This window comes from Psammomys obesus, unplaced genomic scaffold (assembly GCF_907164565.1).
Source record: "Psammomys obesus unplaced genomic scaffold, mPsaObe1.curated_primary_1811, whole genome shotgun sequence".
In the NCBI taxonomy this organism is placed as follows: Eukaryota; Metazoa; Chordata; class Mammalia; order Rodentia; family Muridae; genus Psammomys; species Psammomys obesus.
In genome coordinates, this window is record NW_026587216.1 from 13,771,685 (window position 1) to 13,792,487 (window position 20,803).

The 20,803-nt window shown below is 38.4% G+C and overlaps 1 protein-coding gene and 1 pseudogene across 7 annotated transcripts in view; both read right to left on the reverse strand.

Annotated features, from left to right (window-relative positions):
• Ralyl (RALY RNA binding protein like) overlaps positions 1 to 20,803 on the reverse strand; it is a 776,281-nt gene that overhangs the window by 42,083 nt on the left and 713,395 nt on the right. For 6 of the 7 annotated variants that reach the window (XM_055603255.1, XM_055603250.1, XM_055603251.1 and 3 more), the window contains one exon: positions 12,513 to 12,685. The exons of the other annotated variant lie outside the window; for it this stretch is intronic. In XM_055603255.1, coding sequence (XP_055459230.1) covers positions 12,513 to 12,685 — 173 coding nt within the window. The remainder of the gene's footprint in view (positions 1 to 12,512; positions 12,686 to 20,803) is intronic. 7 annotated transcript variants of the gene reach the window in all.
• On the reverse strand, positions 19,359 to 20,279 carry LOC129673466 (voltage-dependent anion-selective channel protein 1-like; annotated as a pseudogene).

Genomic DNA, 20,803 nt, shown 5'->3' on the forward strand with positions numbered 1-20,803 from the left:
AGCTGAGTTTTATTTCTACAAAGGTTTCACCGTGTAGAGTCTTTCTAGTCTAGAGTTCCACTGCTTTCCCCCAAATAAACAATCAGCTCCCCAGTTGGCTTCCCTAATTCATTCAAGTGTTTCTTTTTCCATATTCTGTTCCCTTTCGTGGAGCCAGCCTTTAATAAACCGTGTAAGAGGGGAAAAAAAAGCCTTAGTGTTATTATCTATGAAACGAGAGTATGAAAGCCATCTGTAGGCCTTATTCCTACTCTTGTACGAGTAAATGAATTAAATCAGGACCGACTTGACTATTTTATCTGTGCAGCTTTTTGTTAACTAAGGAAACGTGAGAACTTTGCTCAGGAGTTTTGGCTTATATTGGCATCTCATTCACAATGCTCTGCTCCACAACTCAGGATGAGTGGCCTGAATGTGCTGCTCTCTTAGAGTCTGACTGTGGCTCTGGCTGCAGCAGTCTCTGCTCCTTAATCCAGGCAGAACCCAGAAATGACTGCCTTGTTTTCTATTCTTTAGCAATTGGAAATACCTTTCCCTTTAATAGTTTGTCAGTATTTTATTTTTGAAAAATGTTGTAGTTGTTATTTCCTTTAAAATTGTTGTATGGATACAGGTGCTTTTTCTGAGTGTGTGTCTGCAATTTATGGGCATGTATGGTTTCTGTGGATGCTTGGAAAGAGCTTTGGATTTCCCAGAATTATAGTTATAGGTAAGTGTGAGTTGCTATGTGGGTGCTGGGAATTGAACCTGAGTTCTCTAGGAGAAGAGTCAGTTATTAAAAGCTGAGCCTTTTCTTTAGCTCCCTGTAGTTGTTGGGTTGAAGAATTAATGACTAGGTGGCTAAAGAAAATGTGATATTGAAAGATTTTTGCATATTCAGATAATTTATAAAATGAACTTATGAAATTTGTGGTTAGATCAGAGAACAAATCTGTAGCAAAGATGAAACTGAAAATCATAAATCATTGCTGACTCTGGTTAATACTGTCCAAAAGACAAAGCACAGGAGAGGACTAAAATTCTTTTGAGTTGAATGAGTTGACAACTACTAAATCAAAGAAAATTTTAACAAGACAAAATCAAAATATATCTCTGAATATTATACATATTTTCTGAATGCATTCTTGTGAAATAAAAAGTAGTTATTTAAGAAATTTTTAATGTTCTATAGTTCCTTAAAGATACAGTGCCCTGTACAACACTGGTTTCTGGAACAGCTTCACTTGAAGAAATATACTAGAGGTCCTACAGCTTCTAAATTCTCATAGTAATGGTATGATGAGATGTAGCTAGGAGGGAATAAGTGTCAGATAAAGTAATGAGGGTGAGGCCATACAATAAACTGCTTTATAAAAAGAAAGCGAGAGATCTAAACCACCTGGTTGTTCTGTGCTGTGAATCACATAAAAGTCTTGTTAACATATACCACACATATGCTGGCACCATCAAGTAGGACTTCCTCTCTTCCAGAAATATATAGCTAGTATAAAACTCATCCAAACAATACTTATACCTTTATACGTAACACAGCCTGCATATTTTGTTATAGCAACAAAAATGAACTAAACAATGAAATTTGCAAATAAATGATAACAATGGATAAAATTTTCTTGTTCATTTTGTACCAGTTTTTTTCTTTTTTGGTATCATTAATTTTATTTAACATGTTAAAGATTCTATTATAAGAATAGGTGGGATATATACCATAGCAAGAAATATAAAATGTTGGCTCATATTATAGTTATGTATCTAATGTTTATAGTAATCATTTATTACTAACTAAACCTTGATGTAATACCAATGCAATGAGTTCAAATTAATTTAGTGTTTAATCATGAATATAATTTTCCTAATATCATATTTGACAAAATATGTTAAGGCCAAGGTGAGTATTGTTATGAAGAAACTTTCAGAGTTTATGAAATATTAAAGTATCTTTGTACCAGTTTTTTAATAAACCATATATGATCCCTTTTCAAGAGCACGATGACTTGACAAGAATATAGCTCACTGGCAGAGCACTATCCTAGCATGATGGATTGTCTGAGTCTGTTCCCCAGCATTAATTTCCCCCTCTTGTTCTCTCTTTAGCATTCTCTCTCTCTCTTTCTCTCTCTCCTTTCTCTCTTTCACACACACACACTGACAGACAGATACATACACAAAAACACACTTACAAAGACACACAGAGAAGCACACACAAGAATGTTATAGTAGAGTTCTTTTATTCTAATTTCATAATAATATCAAGGCTAGAAAGTTAAATAATGTGCTCAAAGATAGCATGCAATCTTTTCTTTATGGAGGTTATCAAATAAAAATCAGAAAATCAGTTGAATTTGAGGCTTTGATAAAAAGAAAAAATATGCTATAATCATGTTCCATGTAATACATAAAACATGATTCTATCACAAACCTGTTCATTACTATTCTGAAATGCAAATTTAACTATGGGATTTGCATTTAAATTCTGCATCTGCAGACCCCGTGACTCTACCACAAACATTTGCCCAGACCACCTGGTAGTAGTACATACTAATCTTCTCATCTATGCAAGCAGTTTCCAATTTGCTTACTTAAAAACTGCACGGCACCAAAGCCTTCCTGGCTCTGCCTTTCTTCTTGCTCCCACATTCTGTGGGGCTATGTGTAGCAAGGCTGTGGGGCAGGTACCTGGAGGTCACGTGGCTGATGGAGATCATATGGCTGATGGGGGTTAAGGGGAGAGAAATAGGTGCTAGCCAGAGAGATGATTGCTTCAGGTCATGCATGGTCTTGTGATATCAGTGAGAACCTGCTTTTACTCTGAGCCAAGAGGTTTTTGGTGATGCTTAAGTAGATCCTACTAGCTGCCTTCAGCTTTACAAACTTAAATGGCAGCTCTTCAGAGAACAATCTAAAAAGAGAGATTGCTGGACCCTGTGGCAGTAGCTCATGTTACTCTTCTTGATTGTAATTTTCATGACTCAGGCATCAAACCTGGGCTCTGAATGTGTTTGCAACATGAATTTAGGGGAGAGTCATAATTCTCCTAGATTTAGTATGGAATATGGTATGGTTTCTCTGAAACAGTGAGTCTGAAAAGAACCTAGCAACAACTCCTCCCTTTGGATTCTGTGTCTTTAGATGTGGGGGAAGCCATTTTGGCTGGGAATTTCAACAGTGCTGCATTATCAAGAGAAATGCAGGTAGTGAAAAGATAACAGAAGAATTCACTTATACTTGATTCTGACTGCTGACTGAGTCACTTCTCATCCCCCAGAAACAGCTAGTGGAGACTCTGAGTGGGAGGAACCCACTGGGGCTGAGAAAAGGCTGTTACACAGTCAGTGTTTTAATTATTAATGTGCTGTGACTAATGTTACTCTGTCAAAGTTTGGTCTGGCTTAGTAACATTAAATGAAAAGAAGTGAAAAAAGATAACAAAAGAAAACAATTTTTTTTAAACTAAGACTTAACTAATTTCTAATTGAATGTCTTTGAGAGAGGGTCTCAAGACACTTCACTGCTTCCTCCCAGAAGCCCTTGATCAATTATGTAATTGTAAACTCAGCTTTACAGACAAAATCACTGAGCCTTGCAAAGTCTCAGATAAGCAGTGTCAATAGTCATGGATTGACTTCTTTTGCCAACCACTGCAGACAGGGGTCTTGGTTATGAATTATATCACCTAGTGCCAGGGGCTACACAGAGTTCTTTAGCTGAAATTGAAACCATTCAAGTTATGTGAGATGCCAAGAATAGCAAGGCTGGAATTTCTGAAGAGCAGCAATTCTTATGGAGCCAGAGGAGCTCCCAGAGAGACAGACCCCAGGGTGAAAACCAGCAGTGAGATATCACTTCTGTATTATTTTTCTGTTAATTTGTCAAGAAACAGCTCATGGCAGAAAGGATTTATTTTGTTCACAGCTTCACAGTACAATAATCCTTTGATGGCAATGGGAACTCATCAGGATGGATGAGAAAGCAGATTAAGGGCAATGCTGTGCCAAGCTTGACTTTCAGTGTCTTCTGTTCCCTTCCACCATTTTTTTTTTTTTTTTTTTTTGAGAAAAGTCTCTCAGTGAGCCTGAAGATTACCACTTGGGCTATACTGGCTGGCCCGTTAGCTGAGACCTATCTGTCTCAACTCTTCGGCACTGGAGTTACAGGGGCACACAGTCATGTTTTGCTTTTATGTGGGTCCTGTGAATTTGAGCACTTTATCCTTTAAACCATTTCCCTAGACTCACTGTTTTCCCCTTTGTTATTTACCTTTATACTCCAGCTCATCTACTGATGCTGCCACATTTAGGATGTGTTTTCCTTACTTAGAATCAACTTCATAGAATGACAAAAAGATGTGTGTTGTCAATACCATTAAGTATTTATTAATCCAATCAAGTTAAGAAGCAAAATTAACCATCAAAAGTCCTTACTTTGTGAACTCAACACCCAGACACATCACTTTACCTGTCCTCATATAGGCCCATTTACCTAGAACAGCCCAAGCCTCTCATCAAAAGCCCAACCACATCTCATTTCTGTAATGAAGGCCTAGTTAACTGGCTGCCAGGACATATGTATCTTGGCATTTTATCCTATTCATGACACTAATCATATTTTAAGATGACTTTCCTAACTCTTTAGTCTTTAACATAGGGAGAACAAGAACTCTGTAGCATGGACTAGACTGACAGGTTTCAAAGTAAGGGTCTCTGGATATCAAAAATAAAAGTACCTAAGTTACAGAGATTAAGGAGCCACTTTTATATTTTCTTGTGACTTGTAATTCTAATAGGTTCATTTTCCTCTAGCTAGCATTTTAATTTAAATGACAACAAAGGAAACAGAAGCAAGGAGAACATCTTGGTGAAGGATTTCACCAGGAAAAGGAAAAAGAAGTTTCAAAAAAGAAGCTATCTCCAGGTTTATAAATAAAGGCCAACAATATTGATCAGAATGCTTTATGCCTTTCCATTTTCAATGATTTTACCACAATGCTTACTTTGAGTTCTCCTCAACTGCAGGATTACACTGTGGTCAGACCTTTCCCAGCATGCATAGAAATTCAATAGCTGGAAGACTCCTGAGGCTTAATGCTTAGTTGACTGCTTTGTTAAGTTCTAAAAGAGGAATTAGAAAATAGTGCTCAGCTTGCATGCCTAAACATCACATGCCTGGATAGGTAATTCTAGGATTCTTACTAGTATTGTCTTGATTAGGTTGCTTGTAGTCATCAAAGGAAAAAATCATTGCAAATAGAATTCAAAAGAACTCAAATTCTCCTTAATCCATTCAAGTGCTTTGCTTGTCTATAACAACTTACGACATTGATTACTTTGCTTTGCAGTTTCAAACCCCATTCTGATGCAAGTATTGAACCCTAGGCTGCTTCCCCAGATGCACTCCGCTGGCTCTGTTAAGGTGCACTAGGAATGAGATGGAAATTGCCCTGGAAAATGTTGGGAAGAGTGTCTTTGTGAAGCAGGAGAAAGCCAAATTTTCTTATTTTTATTTTTTTCTTAATCATTATTATTTACTACAATTTATTCACTTTGTATCCCAGCTGTAGAGCCCTCCCTCATCTCCTCCCAGTTCCACCCTCCTTCTACCCCACCCCGCCCCCCAATGTCCCTCCCTTAATCCACTGATTGGGGAGACCCTCATCCCCTCCTACCTGACTCTATTGGGTCTTATCAGGACTGTCTGGATCCTCTTTCTCTGTGGCTTAGTTAGGCCACTTTGCCAGGGGGAGGTGATCAAAGAGCCAACCACTGAGTCCATGTTGGAGACAGCCCCTGCTCTCCTTACTAGGGAACCCCCATGGAGACTAAGGTGCCCATGGGCTACATCTGAGCAGGGGGTCTAGGTCCTCTCCTTGCATGGTCCTTGGTTGATTCATTAGCCTCTGCAGGAACCCCTGAGCCCAGATTCTTTGGCTCTGATGGTCTCCTTGTAGAGCTCCTGTCCCGTCCAGGTCTTTCTATTTCTTGCTTCTTCCATAAGATTCCCTGCAAAAGTTTGTTTCTGAGTCTTAGCATCTGCTTAGATACCCTGCTGGGTAGAGTCATTCAGAGGCCCCTATGGAAGGCTCCTGCCCTGTTCCTTGTCTTCCACTTTCGATGTCTATCCTGTTTGCCCTTCTGAATAAGGATTAAGTCTCTTCTCTAGGATCCTCTTTGTTATTTAGCTTCTTTAGGTGTACAGATTTTAGTATGATTATCCTAAATTATATGTTTAATATCCACTTATAAGTGAATATATACCATGTGTGTCTTTCTGTTTCTGGGTTACCTCACTCAGGATGATCTTTTCTAGTCCATCCATTTATCTGCAAATTTCAAAATTTCCTTGTTTGTAATTACTGAATAGTATTCCATTGTGTAAATGTACCTCAGTCTCTGTGTATGTTCTTCAGTTGAGGGACATTTAGGTTGTTTCCAGATTCTGGCTATTATGAATAATACTGCTATGAACATTAGTGTTTTTCCAGCTACTTTTACTTGTGATTATATTAATTTCTATACGAAGAATATAAGTTTGGCAGAAGTAAAGAGAATGGAAGTGTTTGAAAAGGAAACATCCTATTTGTGAATTTTTCTGTCCTGTCACAGAAAAATACATCATCCACATTTACTTTTTCTATTGTGTGTGTGTGTGGGGGGGAGTTAGTTTGGTGTATAAAGATGTATGTGTCCATGCTTGTGTAGAGGCCACAGGAGGATATAAAATGTCCTTCATTAATATTCTTTATCTTGTTCTCTTCAGAAAGAGTATCTTACTGAGCCCAGAGCAAGGCTGACACCAGCAGAGCTCAGCAAGTTTGTCTCTGCTTGAACACTGGGGTTACAGGCACATGCAATCATACCTGGCTTTTACACGAGGTTTGAGGATTTGAATTCAAGTCATTACAGCTGTGCAGCCAGTGCTCTCACCCACTAAGTCATCCCCAAAGGCTTTGGAAGTGTTTTCAGTTTCAGGTAGGTACTCATTAAAATTATGTAAGGACAGGGAAGGGTGATCAGAAAATTTTCTTTGACAGAAGCATTGCTCTCTTTTTAATTTGGCACCTTTCAAGGTAAAGCTCCAAGCCCTTCTACATGATTCTGTACTGACTGTTCTCAATGTGTACTATTCTTCTCCTAAGACCTCTTTTCCATATGACTCTAACTGCTTTACATTCTTTCTTATATGTTAGGCCTGTGGCCTTACCAATCAGCAAATGCTTATCTCTTTTCATTCATTTTTTTTTTCTGACAGCACAAACTTGTGATATTCACTTAAGGAAACAGTGTAAATGTTTGCTAGTGGGTATATTTACAGGTAGGAATAGTGTTTTGATAGTGAGCATGTAGCACATTGGTATAGACTTTAATTTTAAATAAATTCTAATTTGCTTTTTAATAGTCTAATAATAAATTGGGATAGAGTACTTTAGCCATAAATTTTAGCTTTGGGTGGATTTTCATAAATAAAGGAAGAGCAAGTCTGCTTTTCAGTGCATGAAGGGAGTCTGCCATATCTCTGACACTTAGCTACTCGAGACAAGAAACCATATCCTTAGTTTCATAATTCCACATTTGAAGCAGTCACTAAAGCTATTTTTGCAAGTTGTGACAGTACCAGGTTCATGCTAAGTAGGCTTCTAATGCTATGTGATTAGACTGACACAGGGAAATTGATTTCACTCCATGTATATTCAGTAGATGTTGTTTAATAGTGTTCATGTCCTTGGCTTCTTGTTCACATAGGACCTTTCAGTCATCCCACTAGCTCATTGTGTTGGACCTTAGTTGGTTAAGATTAGATCCCTACTTCCTTGTTCATTCTCCTGGAACAGAGTTGTGCTTGAGTAATCAGCTAGGCATTTGGCAAACAGGTTATCTTTGATTTATGTCACCTACTCCATTGCATCATTGTGTCGCCTGTGTGCATACTTATAATGTCCTCTGTTATGGCAAAAAAGAAAAAAAATGTGCTTTTACTTTTATTTTTTTAAACATCAGGTATGAAATTTTTTCATGTGGTTAGAAAAGAAGATAAACAGTGTAAATAACACCAAGAAACGTCTCCTTGACTAATCAGTCGGATGGACAGACTCCAGTTTCTGTTTCTGTAGCAGGGACTAAACATTTAAATCATCCACAATTATTGTGTTCCAAATCCCAGAACAAAGGAAGTACCATATGTAATAAGAGCTAATTCTTGGACTAGGGAGACATTTTAATGGTTAAGAGCATTGTCTGTTCTTCCAAAGGACTTGGGTTTCATTTCCAGTACCCACATGGGAGCTCACCACTGTCTGTAACTCCAGTTCCACAGAATCTGACACCCCCACACCAACCAATGCACACAATGTAAAATTAAATAAATTATAAAAGAAAAATTACTTTAAAAAGAGTTAATTATTATCCTCCCCAAGCTTCCAATTATAAAGCAAAGGCTCAGAGTGAAAAATATTTGTGCTTCTAGACAGATGGACTCTGGTCAGGTGCTTTCTGATGGCTTGAGATTATTCACATGACTGCATGAAAGTTCTGTCCCATTAGACATGTGGCTTTCCTGACACATGACCACTCAGAGGCATGGTAGAATGACATGGATTTCAGATTTGGGCTGGAAGATACACGGCCTATAAAGTTCATGCCACATAACCATGAGGCTCTGAGTTAGTACCTTCAACACCCAATGAGAAACTCAGGCATGAACAGAATATAACCCTAATCCAGGAGTGGAGATAGAGACAGGCAGATTCCTACAGTCCTCTGGCTAACCAGTCTAGCCTTCTGGTGGGCCTCTGCTTCAGTGAGAAACTGTCTCATTGTAAACAGTGGACAGAGAGCAAAGAAGACAATATTGATCTTTCCCACCCACCACCAACTGTAGGCAGACTTCCACCTACACAGGTGTACCTGAACAGTCATGGGCTCACACACACATAACAGTGCACATCCATATTCACACATACACACACATACACACACACACAAAGATATTTCCAACTTACTCTTTGTTGAACACAATAAGCTTAAGACTCAACAATTTATTTGTTTAGTGATTCCAAGGTGTCAGATCTAGAACTAAAACCAGACATACAACTTCTTATTTGTCAATTCAGAAAATGTCTTAATCCTTAGTTCTTAGAATAGTTGGAGGGATCTCGTGATAGTTGAGATGATCTACTTCTCAGTTCTTGAGATTTTCATCTGTGGTGATTTTTGATCCTGATACTTCCTATTTGCCTCAGTCTGAAGCCCTTCAGGTTCTAGGAATAGAAAAGCTTTTTAGACAGATAACTCTGTGTAAAGTTCTCTCTTATGTAGAAGCAAATATTTCAGGAGAACAAGACTCTCTTTTCTTGTGACAAGGATATCTCTAGAACTATCCTGAGGAAATAGAATAAAAGTAGCAACTAACAGCACAGAGACCAACAACAACTGCTTAGCCACATACACCTCTCTCCACAAGTCTTCCTTCTATGTCAGGCAGAAGGGCGTGCTGAATGCTGGGCTTCTTGCTTTCCTACATGGTATTTTGGTTGTAATACTTTCCTGTTATTTCATGATATTTGATTCATCTGAGAATAGTGGACAACCAAGCCTGATAAAAATAGCCTAAAGGACATCCTTGTTTCTTGTCTTTGATCAATTCATTTCATTGAGTCAGGGTATTTGCAGTGGGTGCAGAACTCACATTTGGCTGTGATTTGGAGGCAAAAATAATAAGTAGCAGAAGAGGAGAAATAATCCCTTCCAATTTACTGTCATAATTTTGTGTATGGGTGACAGTACATACTGAATGAGGAAGACTCAGAAAGACAGCAAGAAAAAAAAAATTAAAGGTACTCTGACCATTTAGTTTGAGATGTGTATTGGATAGCAGCCTGGTATCAGTCAGGCGAATAGTAAGAGTACTATCAACCAATTAGAAATACAAATGTAGATAGAGGCTTTTAGTCTGTAGAAGATACTTAAAGCTCTGATATCTGAGTTTTACTTGGGAGGTGATAGAAATAGTAAGTATCAACTACAATGTCCTGGCCAACTGGGCTACTTAAAGAAGGACTAGCTTTAGCTTATTAGACTGATAGTGACCAAATGGTGAATAAGGGGAATCTCAGAGAAAAAAAGAAGTAGCTAGTTATACACAATCTTGCTGAGAAACAAATGAAGAAAAGCAACCACTGGGCATAACAACATGACATTCTCCTGGCAGACCAACCAAAGAAATACTGAAAAAGATTTCAGATGAGAGCAAGTAGGGAAATTATGCTATTAAGTTAGGGCACTGAGAAACCTTTGTCCTTCCTTCCTGTCTTTGATAAAATCATTTCATTATAATTCTAAAACAGTGGGCAGACCTCACATTTTCAAAACCTCAATCTGAAGTGAAAGTTTGAAGGAAACATGGTAATTGTTGAAAGCTTATATTTGAAAAGCTTAAATGAATGCACCATGACATTTAAATAAAGCTGGATATTAAAAATTAATTTAGAATTCTGATATATTACAATTTCATTGAATTGGTCGAGAACTTTATCACTATATCAAACAACAATGGTAATAACCATAACAAAATTACTTAAGCAAAAATAGGTTTTAAAATAAATAGGAATATAATATTACATGGAAGAACTTGTTATTATATATTTAGTAAATATATTTATATATAATATGTAAGATCATCTATAGATACAATTGAGAGTTAATCACATATACAACACACACCCAAACACACACTCTAACATACATATATTATGCTTTCACACACCTTTACTAATCAAGTTCTTTGAGACATAATTTTTAATTTCATGGTTGAAATAGCAGCATGTTTTTACCAATTGTCTAGTGCAATTGTCAAGGAAAGGGTGCATGGAAGTGAATAGCATACTAATTTTAACATTGGGAAAATAAAATATATAAGAATATGGTCTTAGGTAAATTCTTTAAAATAATATTTGGTTATATCTGGGCACAGGGTCTTTTCTGAGACTGACACTCAACCAAGGACCATCTATGGATATAACCTAGAACTTCTGCTCGGATGTGGCCTGTGGTAGCTCAGTAACCAAGTAGTTTTCCAAAGTAAGGGGAACATGGACTATTTCTAATAGGATCTCAAGGGCAGGCTGTTTGACCCCCACCCCAGGGGAGGAGCAGTCTGTTAGGCCACAGAGGAGGACTTTGCAGCCAGCCCTGAAGATACCTGATAAAACAGGGTCAGATGAAAGGGGAGGAGGTCCTCCCCTATCAGGGGACTTGGAAAGGGGCAGGGAGGAGACCAGGGAGGGAGTGTGGGGTTGGGGAGGGAATGAGGGAGCGGGATACAGCTGGGACACAGAGTTAACAAAATGTAACTAAAAAGAAAAATAAAATAAAAATAAAAAAATTAAAAAAAAATAATAATAATATTTGGTCTTTTCTGAGACTGATACTCCAACCAAGGATCATTCATGGAGACAACCTAGAACCCCTGCACAGATGTAGCCCATGGCAGTTCAGTGTCCAAGTGGGTTCCATATTAATGGGAACAGGGACTGTCTCTGACATGAACTGATTGGCCTGATATTTGATCATTAGGGTTGCAGCATTACCAGGCCACAGAAGAAGACAATGCAGCCCCTCCTGATGAGACCTGATAGACCAGGATCAGAATGAAGGGGAGAAAGACCTCCCCTATAAGTGGACTAGGGGAGGAGCAGGGATGGAGAATAGGAAGGGAGGGTGGGATTGGGCAGGGAGGAGGAAGGAGGTACAGAGGGGATACAAAGTGAATAAACTGCAATTAGAAAAAAACAAAAATAAAAGAAATGTTCAAAAATTAGATTGTACATACAAACAATAATATTTGATTATCAAGCAGCACTGACACTGGAAATGATGAGGTCATGATGGGTCACACACTAGTAGTCACCATGGCAGGCCATTTGTGGAGCTCATGGCTGGCCACACAGCTAGGGTGTGTGACTTTTTCCAGTCAGTAAAACTAATGATGAGATGGCTCAGTGAGTACGTGTGCTTGCTGTAAAGATTGACAACCTGAGTCTTCCCTGGCTTCTACTACCTACAAGCAAGTTATTCTTTGACCTGTACAGATGTGTTAAAGCATGTGTGCACATGTGCAGACAAAATAAATAAGTAAATAAAAATTTAAAAGGTTTTAAAAGAAGCTTCCATGTGTCTTATAAGAGATGATTTTTGTCACCAGCATATTATATCTATCCACACATTTAACTCTACAAATGCAAAATTTTTTGTATGATAGAGAATGTGAAGAAGAAAGATTTTTCATTTGGGACTTAACATTTTATACAATACTTATATAGTTTACATTCATTTTCAACCTCATATTATTTAAAAACGAACACATTGAGCACTTGCTATGTGCAAAGCACTATATTGATGTTCCCTTTAATATAGTCATACAAGATTTTTAAAATGCCTCAAATTATTTAATTCTTACTTGAATACATTACTCAAATGCCATTGCTGTCACCCAACAGAGGCAGACAACGAATATTGCATTCCTACCAGCTCGTGACCCCCATCTTCATCGAAGTCCTCCTCTATCCCATCAGTCATCTCTCCTCCATCCGCTTCTTGCCCTCCTTCAGCAGGCTCCTCTATGGAGTGGTCTGCATTCTCTGACACACATTCGTCTTGGATCAGCTCTATACTCTCCTCCAACTGCTTCTTCTGAGCTTCTAGGGGGGGAGAAAGCAAATGGCTACTACCTTAGGTTGCTAATAAGTCATTTGGAAAAACCATGAAAAAACAGGGAACACTTAAGAGGGGTGAGCTGTTAAAAGTATGTAAAAGATACAGATATTTTCAGTTATTTTTTTATTTTACAATTACATGCATACATCTGTGTATGTTTACATGTAAGCACAGTTATTTAAAATGAGATTATCAAAAATGAGGGCCTCAAGATGGTAAGAATATATAAATAAACATTTGAATTAGCATGCTGATCTTTCTAAATACTTGGTTTTATATGAGACTCTAAGAAGGGTAGTCTCTCAGTGAAAAACCCTGATGTCAGAGTGCCTAGAATCACAGTCAGGATTTTTTACTTAGTGGGAATGTGGTGCTTTACAAGGAAGAAATGATAGACCTGCCATGTACCTAGTTTCTCTTCCCTACATATGATAAATGTTTCCCAAAGTAGTTTGCAAATAGTAAGTGCTCAATAAGAGAAACTGCACTCCACACTAACAGAATTCCCTCTAATTGCCAGGATTGGTACATTCCATTTGCAAAAATTCATACGTGGAAGTAATGCCGAAAACAGTAATTATTTCTCTACTTGTATGTTGTCTCCTGTGAACATTCCAAGAAATAATGGACAAATAAGATCATATCTGCAATTTTCTCCTGAGTTATCACAACTCTTAAAAGTTATGTTCTTTTCATTAATTTTGCATACTATTATTTTACTAAAGTAATGTTCCACTGTTAGATTTGATCTTTAAATTGACTGGATTTTGAGCTTACTTACTAATCTTTCATAACAATAAAAACAATTTAGAAGTTAAAATCCAGGACATTCATTTTTTTTTCATATTCTGAGTTAAGAGGAAACTAACCATTGTTTTATAAATTTTGATGCACTACAATAAGCTGTTTTTAAAAAATAAGTTCATTATAAAAATATATAGGTAACCTTTTCTTTTTTATATCTTATATATTTTTTAAATTAAAAATAAATTTTATTTATTACAATTTATTTACTTTGTTTCACAGCTGTATCCCCCTGCCTTGTCCCCTCCCAAATCTGCCCTCCTTCCCTCCCTCATCTCTGCCCATTTCCCTTCCCCAGTCCACTGATAGGGGAGGATCTCCTTCCTTTCCATCTGACCCTAGTCTATCAGGTCTCATCAGGACTGTCTTTCATAGTCTTCCCTATGGCCTGGTAAGGCTACCCTCACTCTCAGAGGGAGGTGATCAAAGAGCCAGCCACTGAGTTCATGTCAGAGACAGCCCCTGTTCCTCTTACTAGAGTATCCACTTGGACACTGAGCTGCTACGGGCTACATCTGAGCAGGGGGTTCTAGGTTATCTCCATGAATGGTCCTTGGTTGGAGTATCAGTCTTAGAAAATACCCCTGTGCCCAGATTTTTTTATTCTGTTGCTCTCCTTGTGGAGCTCCAGACCCTTCAGGTATTTCTATCTCTCCCTTCTTTCACAAGATTCCCTGCACTCTGCCCACTGTTTGGCTATGAGTCTCATCATCTTCTTTACTACACTGCTGGGTAAAGTCTTTCAGAGTCCTCTGTGGTAGGCTTCTGTCTTGTTCCTTGTTTTCACCTTCTTCTGATGTTTATCCCATTTGCCTTTCTGAATGAAGATTGAGCATCTTACCCAGGGTCCTCCTTCTTGCTTAGCTTCTCATTGCTGAATATTATCACAGTAATTTTTCTATAAATAATATGTCTATTCATTCTTCCATTTCAATTCCCCAAATAAGAAATGTGGTTGGACAAAAGGCAGAAAGGTGAGGTATTATCCACCTATACTAGATGACAGGGTTCCAATGCTCTTTAAGGTATTTAGTGGTGTCACTGTAGATACTAGGTTTCGTTCTAAGTTTTTTGATTACATCATATAAACACATGAAGTTTACTCTGAAGGTTAGCAATACCTATGTGGAAAGTATTTTAGAGACTGCTAGGCTGGCATGAATATGTACAATGCATTAAAGTGGGACAGTACATTCTTATTGTACATATATTCAAGCCTCAACACTAGCAACAGTATCAGTTTGGATCAGGGAATTATGGCTAAAAATGTTGTGACTATCAGGCCTTGTTTCAAAATAATTATAACTATAGTAAATGATTATAGTTGCTTTTTGTTTAATATATCCACAGCACCTACTTATAACAGGTTTTTACTAACAATTTATCAGCTTCTGAGATCTCACAAAATGTAACCAATGTGGCAAGATTTCTGGTATGCTGGTGAAGCTATGGTAGTGTTTTCCTTTTCTCTGATGCCTACGTGATTTTACCATGAAAAGTCCTCTGAAGATTTGAAGCAGTTACTATATAACTAACTAAAAGTCTCTTGTTTGATTTCCTAAATCTAAGTAACTCTCATCCAAATTAGGCTGCATCTTCTGTTGTGTTATTGATATATCAGTGTTTGAACTCCATGGGAAATATGACTATTTTTCTTTCAAAGTCATTACCAGGCCCGTAGGAACAAAGCAGAAGTTCATTGCAAACTGAGGATTATTTTCAGGCAGTTAGTTGATATGCTCTGCTATTCTTATTTTATATGGTTTGTAAGTAGAAGGGATACTATAAGTTATTAGGATATAAGACATAGGGTGCATATTTCTGTGAGTTACTATTTCTATGAATTGCAATTTTTGTCTCCAAAAGGTAAGCAAAATGTAATATTGAATTCCCAAAGCAGTTGTTTTTTTGAATGACAAAAAATGTGCATATATCTTTTAACTGCAGAGATCACACAAACTCATGAGTATAAAAGCTCAAGACAATTATAAAGTGTAACCTTGATTAAGTTAGATTATTATATAAGAATTATCCTTGTCAAAAATCTCCACATTTTAACAACATCCTGAAGATATAATTTCGTGTGTTCACTTTCACCTGGCCTTCTTATTTCTGTTTGAACACATCAAAGAACTTAAGATACTCGCTGTCTTTTGTACACAATATGCATGCAATTTCTTTGAAAGTATATTTCAGAGACAACAGTGTATTAATACAGTTCAAGGCTGGGAAGAAAAACCTGTAAGTTATCTTTACATTCATTAACCTGAAAGCTTAAATGCTTAGGAGATATTATCTGTGTTGAAAATATAAACGCCTTAATTATGATGGTAATTGATTCATAGGAATTTAACAGAAATGAGGCCAGTCTATATTTTTGTAAGTTGTGGTCAGCATACACCATTGTCATTGGCACAGTGGGAGGTATCACACACCCTGAACATTATATTATCCAGAAATACAACACATATGAAAGCTAAGTTGTTCATTAAGCTGTTGTTTTGCAGCTGAACAATCAATCTTGGTCCAAAAAATATCTTGCTTAAACTGAAGCAAAGAAACTAATCCTATTTTTTTGAAGAATTTACTTATGTTAGAATGAATAACATAGTTTCATTTATTCTAAATTTGTAACATTTGTTTTATCTGAATAATTCTCTTTCTGTGAATTTTGTGGGAAAATTAATAGGTACGTGTACACCTGTAGATGTGTGTACATTTATATTCAGTAGAGATTCTTTGGGGCAGAAATATTTGTATCCATCTTTTTTTTTCTGTTCTCTAACTCACAGCCTTACATGGAAACATTTTCTGAATATATTCATGAGTTATGTAGAATCAAATAATAAAATCCTGTATCCATCAAATTATTCTCATACAAACAAAATGGCAGTTGAATTTGGCACCATAGTAGCAAACTAGACGTTCTGAGGAAGCAAAATAAGCATTCCTGCCACCTTCTGAACCTGCACCCATCACTAGGAAGGTACTCTTGGAGGAGAATTTTTTCAGGTTTGTATAGACAATTCCTCAAAGGAAAAATAAATGTGAAGTATTCATGTGTTCGGGAAAGGTGCTACCTTGGTGTTCTGGCATCTCTTGGAGCCTCTCTGTTGGGTTATTTATGTCAAAGTGATGGATTTCTTTCTGAGCAGAGAAGTGAGTTAGTACTACACTATTTTTTTAGAAATATAGATGTGGACTGCAACAGCACACAGTTAATGCCAAATATAAGATCCAGCGTTATCTAAATTATAAGGTTATTACAGAAGAAAAATATTTACAATGACCACAAGTTGGTGAGGTGGTGAGTTTTTCTACAGTGCTGACCGTGCAACAGTCATAAGCAAACATACTTCAACAAAGTGCTATTGTTCTTTTTTTTTTTTTTTGAGGTTTCAATATTTCATTCAAGTTTTTCTTCTTTTATTATTATTATTATTAATTACACTTTATTCATTTTGTATCCCTCCATAAGCCCCTCCATCCTCCCCTCCCGATCCCACCCTACCTCCCCTTTCTTCATTCATGCCCCTCCCCAAGTCCACTGATAGGGGAGGTCCTCCTCTTCTTCCTTCTGATCTTAGTCTATCAGATCACATCGGCCACCGGTTGTGGTGGCACACACAACCAGTGTGTGTTTTAATGATGTTAATGACAGCATTTGAAGGAGAGGAGTTAATTCCACACAAAATGTAAGACTCTATAAGGTACCTATTAAACCACTAGGAAAGAGAAGTCAGTTTAGAGCCATAGTGTAGTCAGGGTTTGACCACAACCACCTGCCCAGGACAGAGCTGGGAAAAACAGAAACTATTTCATATTCTGGTGCAATGGCAAAATGACAGAACCAAATGACAAGCAATAGACTGGGAAAGGATCTTCATCAACCCTATATCTAATAGAGGGCTAATATCCAGTATATGTAAGAACTCAAGAAGTTAAACAGCAACTAACCAAGTAGTCCAATTAAAAAATGGGGTACAGAGAAAACAGAGAATTCTTAAAAGGGGAATATATAATGGCAGAGAAACACTTAAAGAAATGCTCAACATCATTAGGCATCAGGGAAATGCAAATAAAAAAGACCCTAAGATTTCACCTTGCACCCATCAGAATGGCTAAGATAAAAATCTCATGTGACAACACATGCTGGAGAGGATGTGGAGAAAAAGGAACCCTCCTCCATTGCTGGTGGGAATGTAAACTTGTAAAATTACTTTGGAGATCAATCTGGTGCTTTCTCAGAAAATTAGGAATAGTGCTACCTCAAGATCCAGCTGTACCACTCCTAGGCATATATCCAAAATATGCTCAACTATACAACAAGAACATTTGTTCAGCCATGTTAATAGCAGCTTTATTCATAATAGCCAGAATCTGGAAACAACCCAGATGTCCCTCAGTTTAGGAATGGATACAGAAATTTTGGTAGATTTATACAGTGGAATACTACTCAGCAATTAAAAACAAGGAAATCATGAAATTTTCAGGCAAATAGTTCGAAATAGAAAAGACCATCGTGAGTGAGGTATCCCAGAAGCAGAAAGACACACATAGTATATATTCAGCTTTATTTGTAATAGCCAGAAGGTGGGAACAACCCAGATACCCCTCAGTTAGTATATACTCACTTACAAGTGGATATTAGACATATAACATAAGATAATTATACTAAAATCTGTACACCTAAAGAACCTAATCAAGAAGAAGGACCGTGGGTAAGATGCTCAATCCTTATTCAGAAAGGCAAACTAGATGGACATCAGAAGAGGGAGAAAACAGGGAATAGGACAGGAGCCTACCACAGAGAACCTCTGAAAGATTCTACTCAGCAGGCAGAGTGCAGGAAATGTTATGAAAGAAGGGGGAGATAGAGAGACCTGGAGGGGACAGGAGCTCCACAAAGAGAGCAACAGAACTAAAAAAAATCTGGGCCCAGGTGTCTTTTCTGAGACTGATACTCCAACCAAGGGTCATGCATAGAGATAACCTAGAAGCCCTGCACAGGTGTAGCCCATGGCAGCTCAGTGTCCAAGAGGGTACCCTAGTAAGGGGAACAGGGGCTGTCTGTGACATGAACCCAATGGCCTGTTCTTTGATCACCTCTCCCTGAGAGGGGAGGCAGCCTCAGAGGAAGACAATGCAGCCAAGTCCTGAGGAGACCTGATAGGCTAGGGTCAGATGGAAGGGGAGGAGGACCACGCCTATCAGTAGACTGGGGGAGGGGCATAGGGGGAGAAGAGGGAGGGAAGGTGAGGTTGGGAAGGGATGAGGAAGGGGGCTACAGCAGGGATACAAAGTGAATAAACTGTAATATATATATATATATATATATATATGAAGAAGTAACAAGGAAAAGCAGACCACCCCATAGTCATGACAACACAAGGAATAAATAAGTCTTGAATGACTGGCTCCATCATTCCTGTCCATCCTAAAATGACACAAAAGAAATAGCTAACCACACCGTGATGTCTACTTTGGGTGTAAACCAGGTAACTGATGGGCTAGGATGGGAACCGGGCATGACGATCTGGCTAAAAGTCCGTTTCACATAGGTGTGCACGTGCTTCCCAGCAGTTAGGATCGGAACACCAGGGTTCGATGCTCAGGAATTCACAATTTCATCTGGGGACTGGATACAGACTTACAAAGGACCCGCACATTCCCAGCTTGCATTTGCTGGCTGGCATCTCTAGAGGAGCTGCTCCCCAACCCACACCTACAGCTGAAGGACTGTGTTCAGAATGGGGTTTGTGCTGTACCTCTGAAACGGTAAACACCTTAAAGCTGAGTTGTCCTTAGCCTGGAGGTCTAACGTGGTCTTTATCGTTTCTCGAATCCCCAACATACAACATTAAAAGTACACTAAATTCTGAAGGTAGCCATGCTTCAAAATAGTTCAAAATTAACTATTGTACAATATTCATTTATCCTTGACATTCCAGTCCTTGACCAAGCTTTTGGCCTCTCTCATTGACGTTCTTGCCATCCGGCAGAACTGACAGCGTCAGTTTGATACCTGGCTTCAGGGTCTGAGTGTACCCTAAGGTAACCCGGCTAGAGTTGTTTACATTGGCTGAAACGAAACGCAGACATCAGGGTGGACCTGATACTTGGCCGCTATTCCAAAGCGAGCGTTACTGTTCCTTGTAGTCCAAGCGAGAGTGAGAGAAGTCCCCAACTTCTAGTTCACCTTCTGGTAAATGGAGCCTTCAAACTCTGTCCTATAGTTCACATTAGTATGAAGCAGGAATTCATCTGTCTTGTAGTCAGCTGTGAAGTTGCTCTGGGTCACTAGGAACTTCCCTATCTCAAAATTCATCTGGTAGCTAGCCAGCCAGCCAGCCCTCACAGCCAAGCAGTGGAGCACCCTGGATCGAGGGCTCAGCCTAGTTGATCTGCTCCCTCTTGTACCCAGCCTTGATTCTAGCATTGTTTTCCAGGGTTAGGAGAGAAGGATGAGTCAAAGGTCCTCTTCAGCCCACACATGCGCTGGTCTTTCACGGTGATCTCGGTGACCAGGGTATTGTCCAGTGCTCCACTTCTCTGTAAACGTCAGCCCGTCCTTAGTCCACCTGTACTTGGATTTCAGGCTGCCTTTCACTCTGGTGGTCTCTGTGTTGGTGGAGCCTGAGCTGGTAAATTCCAATCCATTCTCCGACTTTGTTTGCAAATCAAGTCTTATTAACCCAAAGCCGCAGCCCATAATAATGCCGTCTCTGGCGAACTTGTCAAGATCATGTGTGCATCTGTGGGAGGCACAGTCATTTTCTGAGAGGCTGTGATGGCAGGAGCAGGCGGGCTTATAGTTCGTTTTATACGCAGGGAAACTGAGGCATAAGTGAAGCAAGTAGGAGTAAGAATCCATAGGAATACTTCTGACTTGGCAGGCTGTGCCGTCTCCTGATGCATCGCTGGAGCTTATCTTACATTCTGTGAGAGAATAACTCGAGTTTCTTCAAAGAGCAGATTATCTCCAAGTACGAGAATGAAGAAATCCATTCAGTTAGGCAACATATTTTAGCTACACAATGGCTATCAAAGAAATTCAAATGATTGGTATTTCAGATTAAGGGGAAATAATTTATGGCTCCAAATGACATGAAAAGAAATTATTTGATATTAAATTTTTTCCTCACTAAAATATTTGCAGCATACCTAATTTTACTTCAAAAGCTATATATGATACAGAAAACAAGTTGCAATTGGGATTTGGCATCAAAACGTTTTTATTAAATTGTGTTTTCTTCACAGTTATTGTTAATATGACTGAAAATTGGCTGATGTGGCAA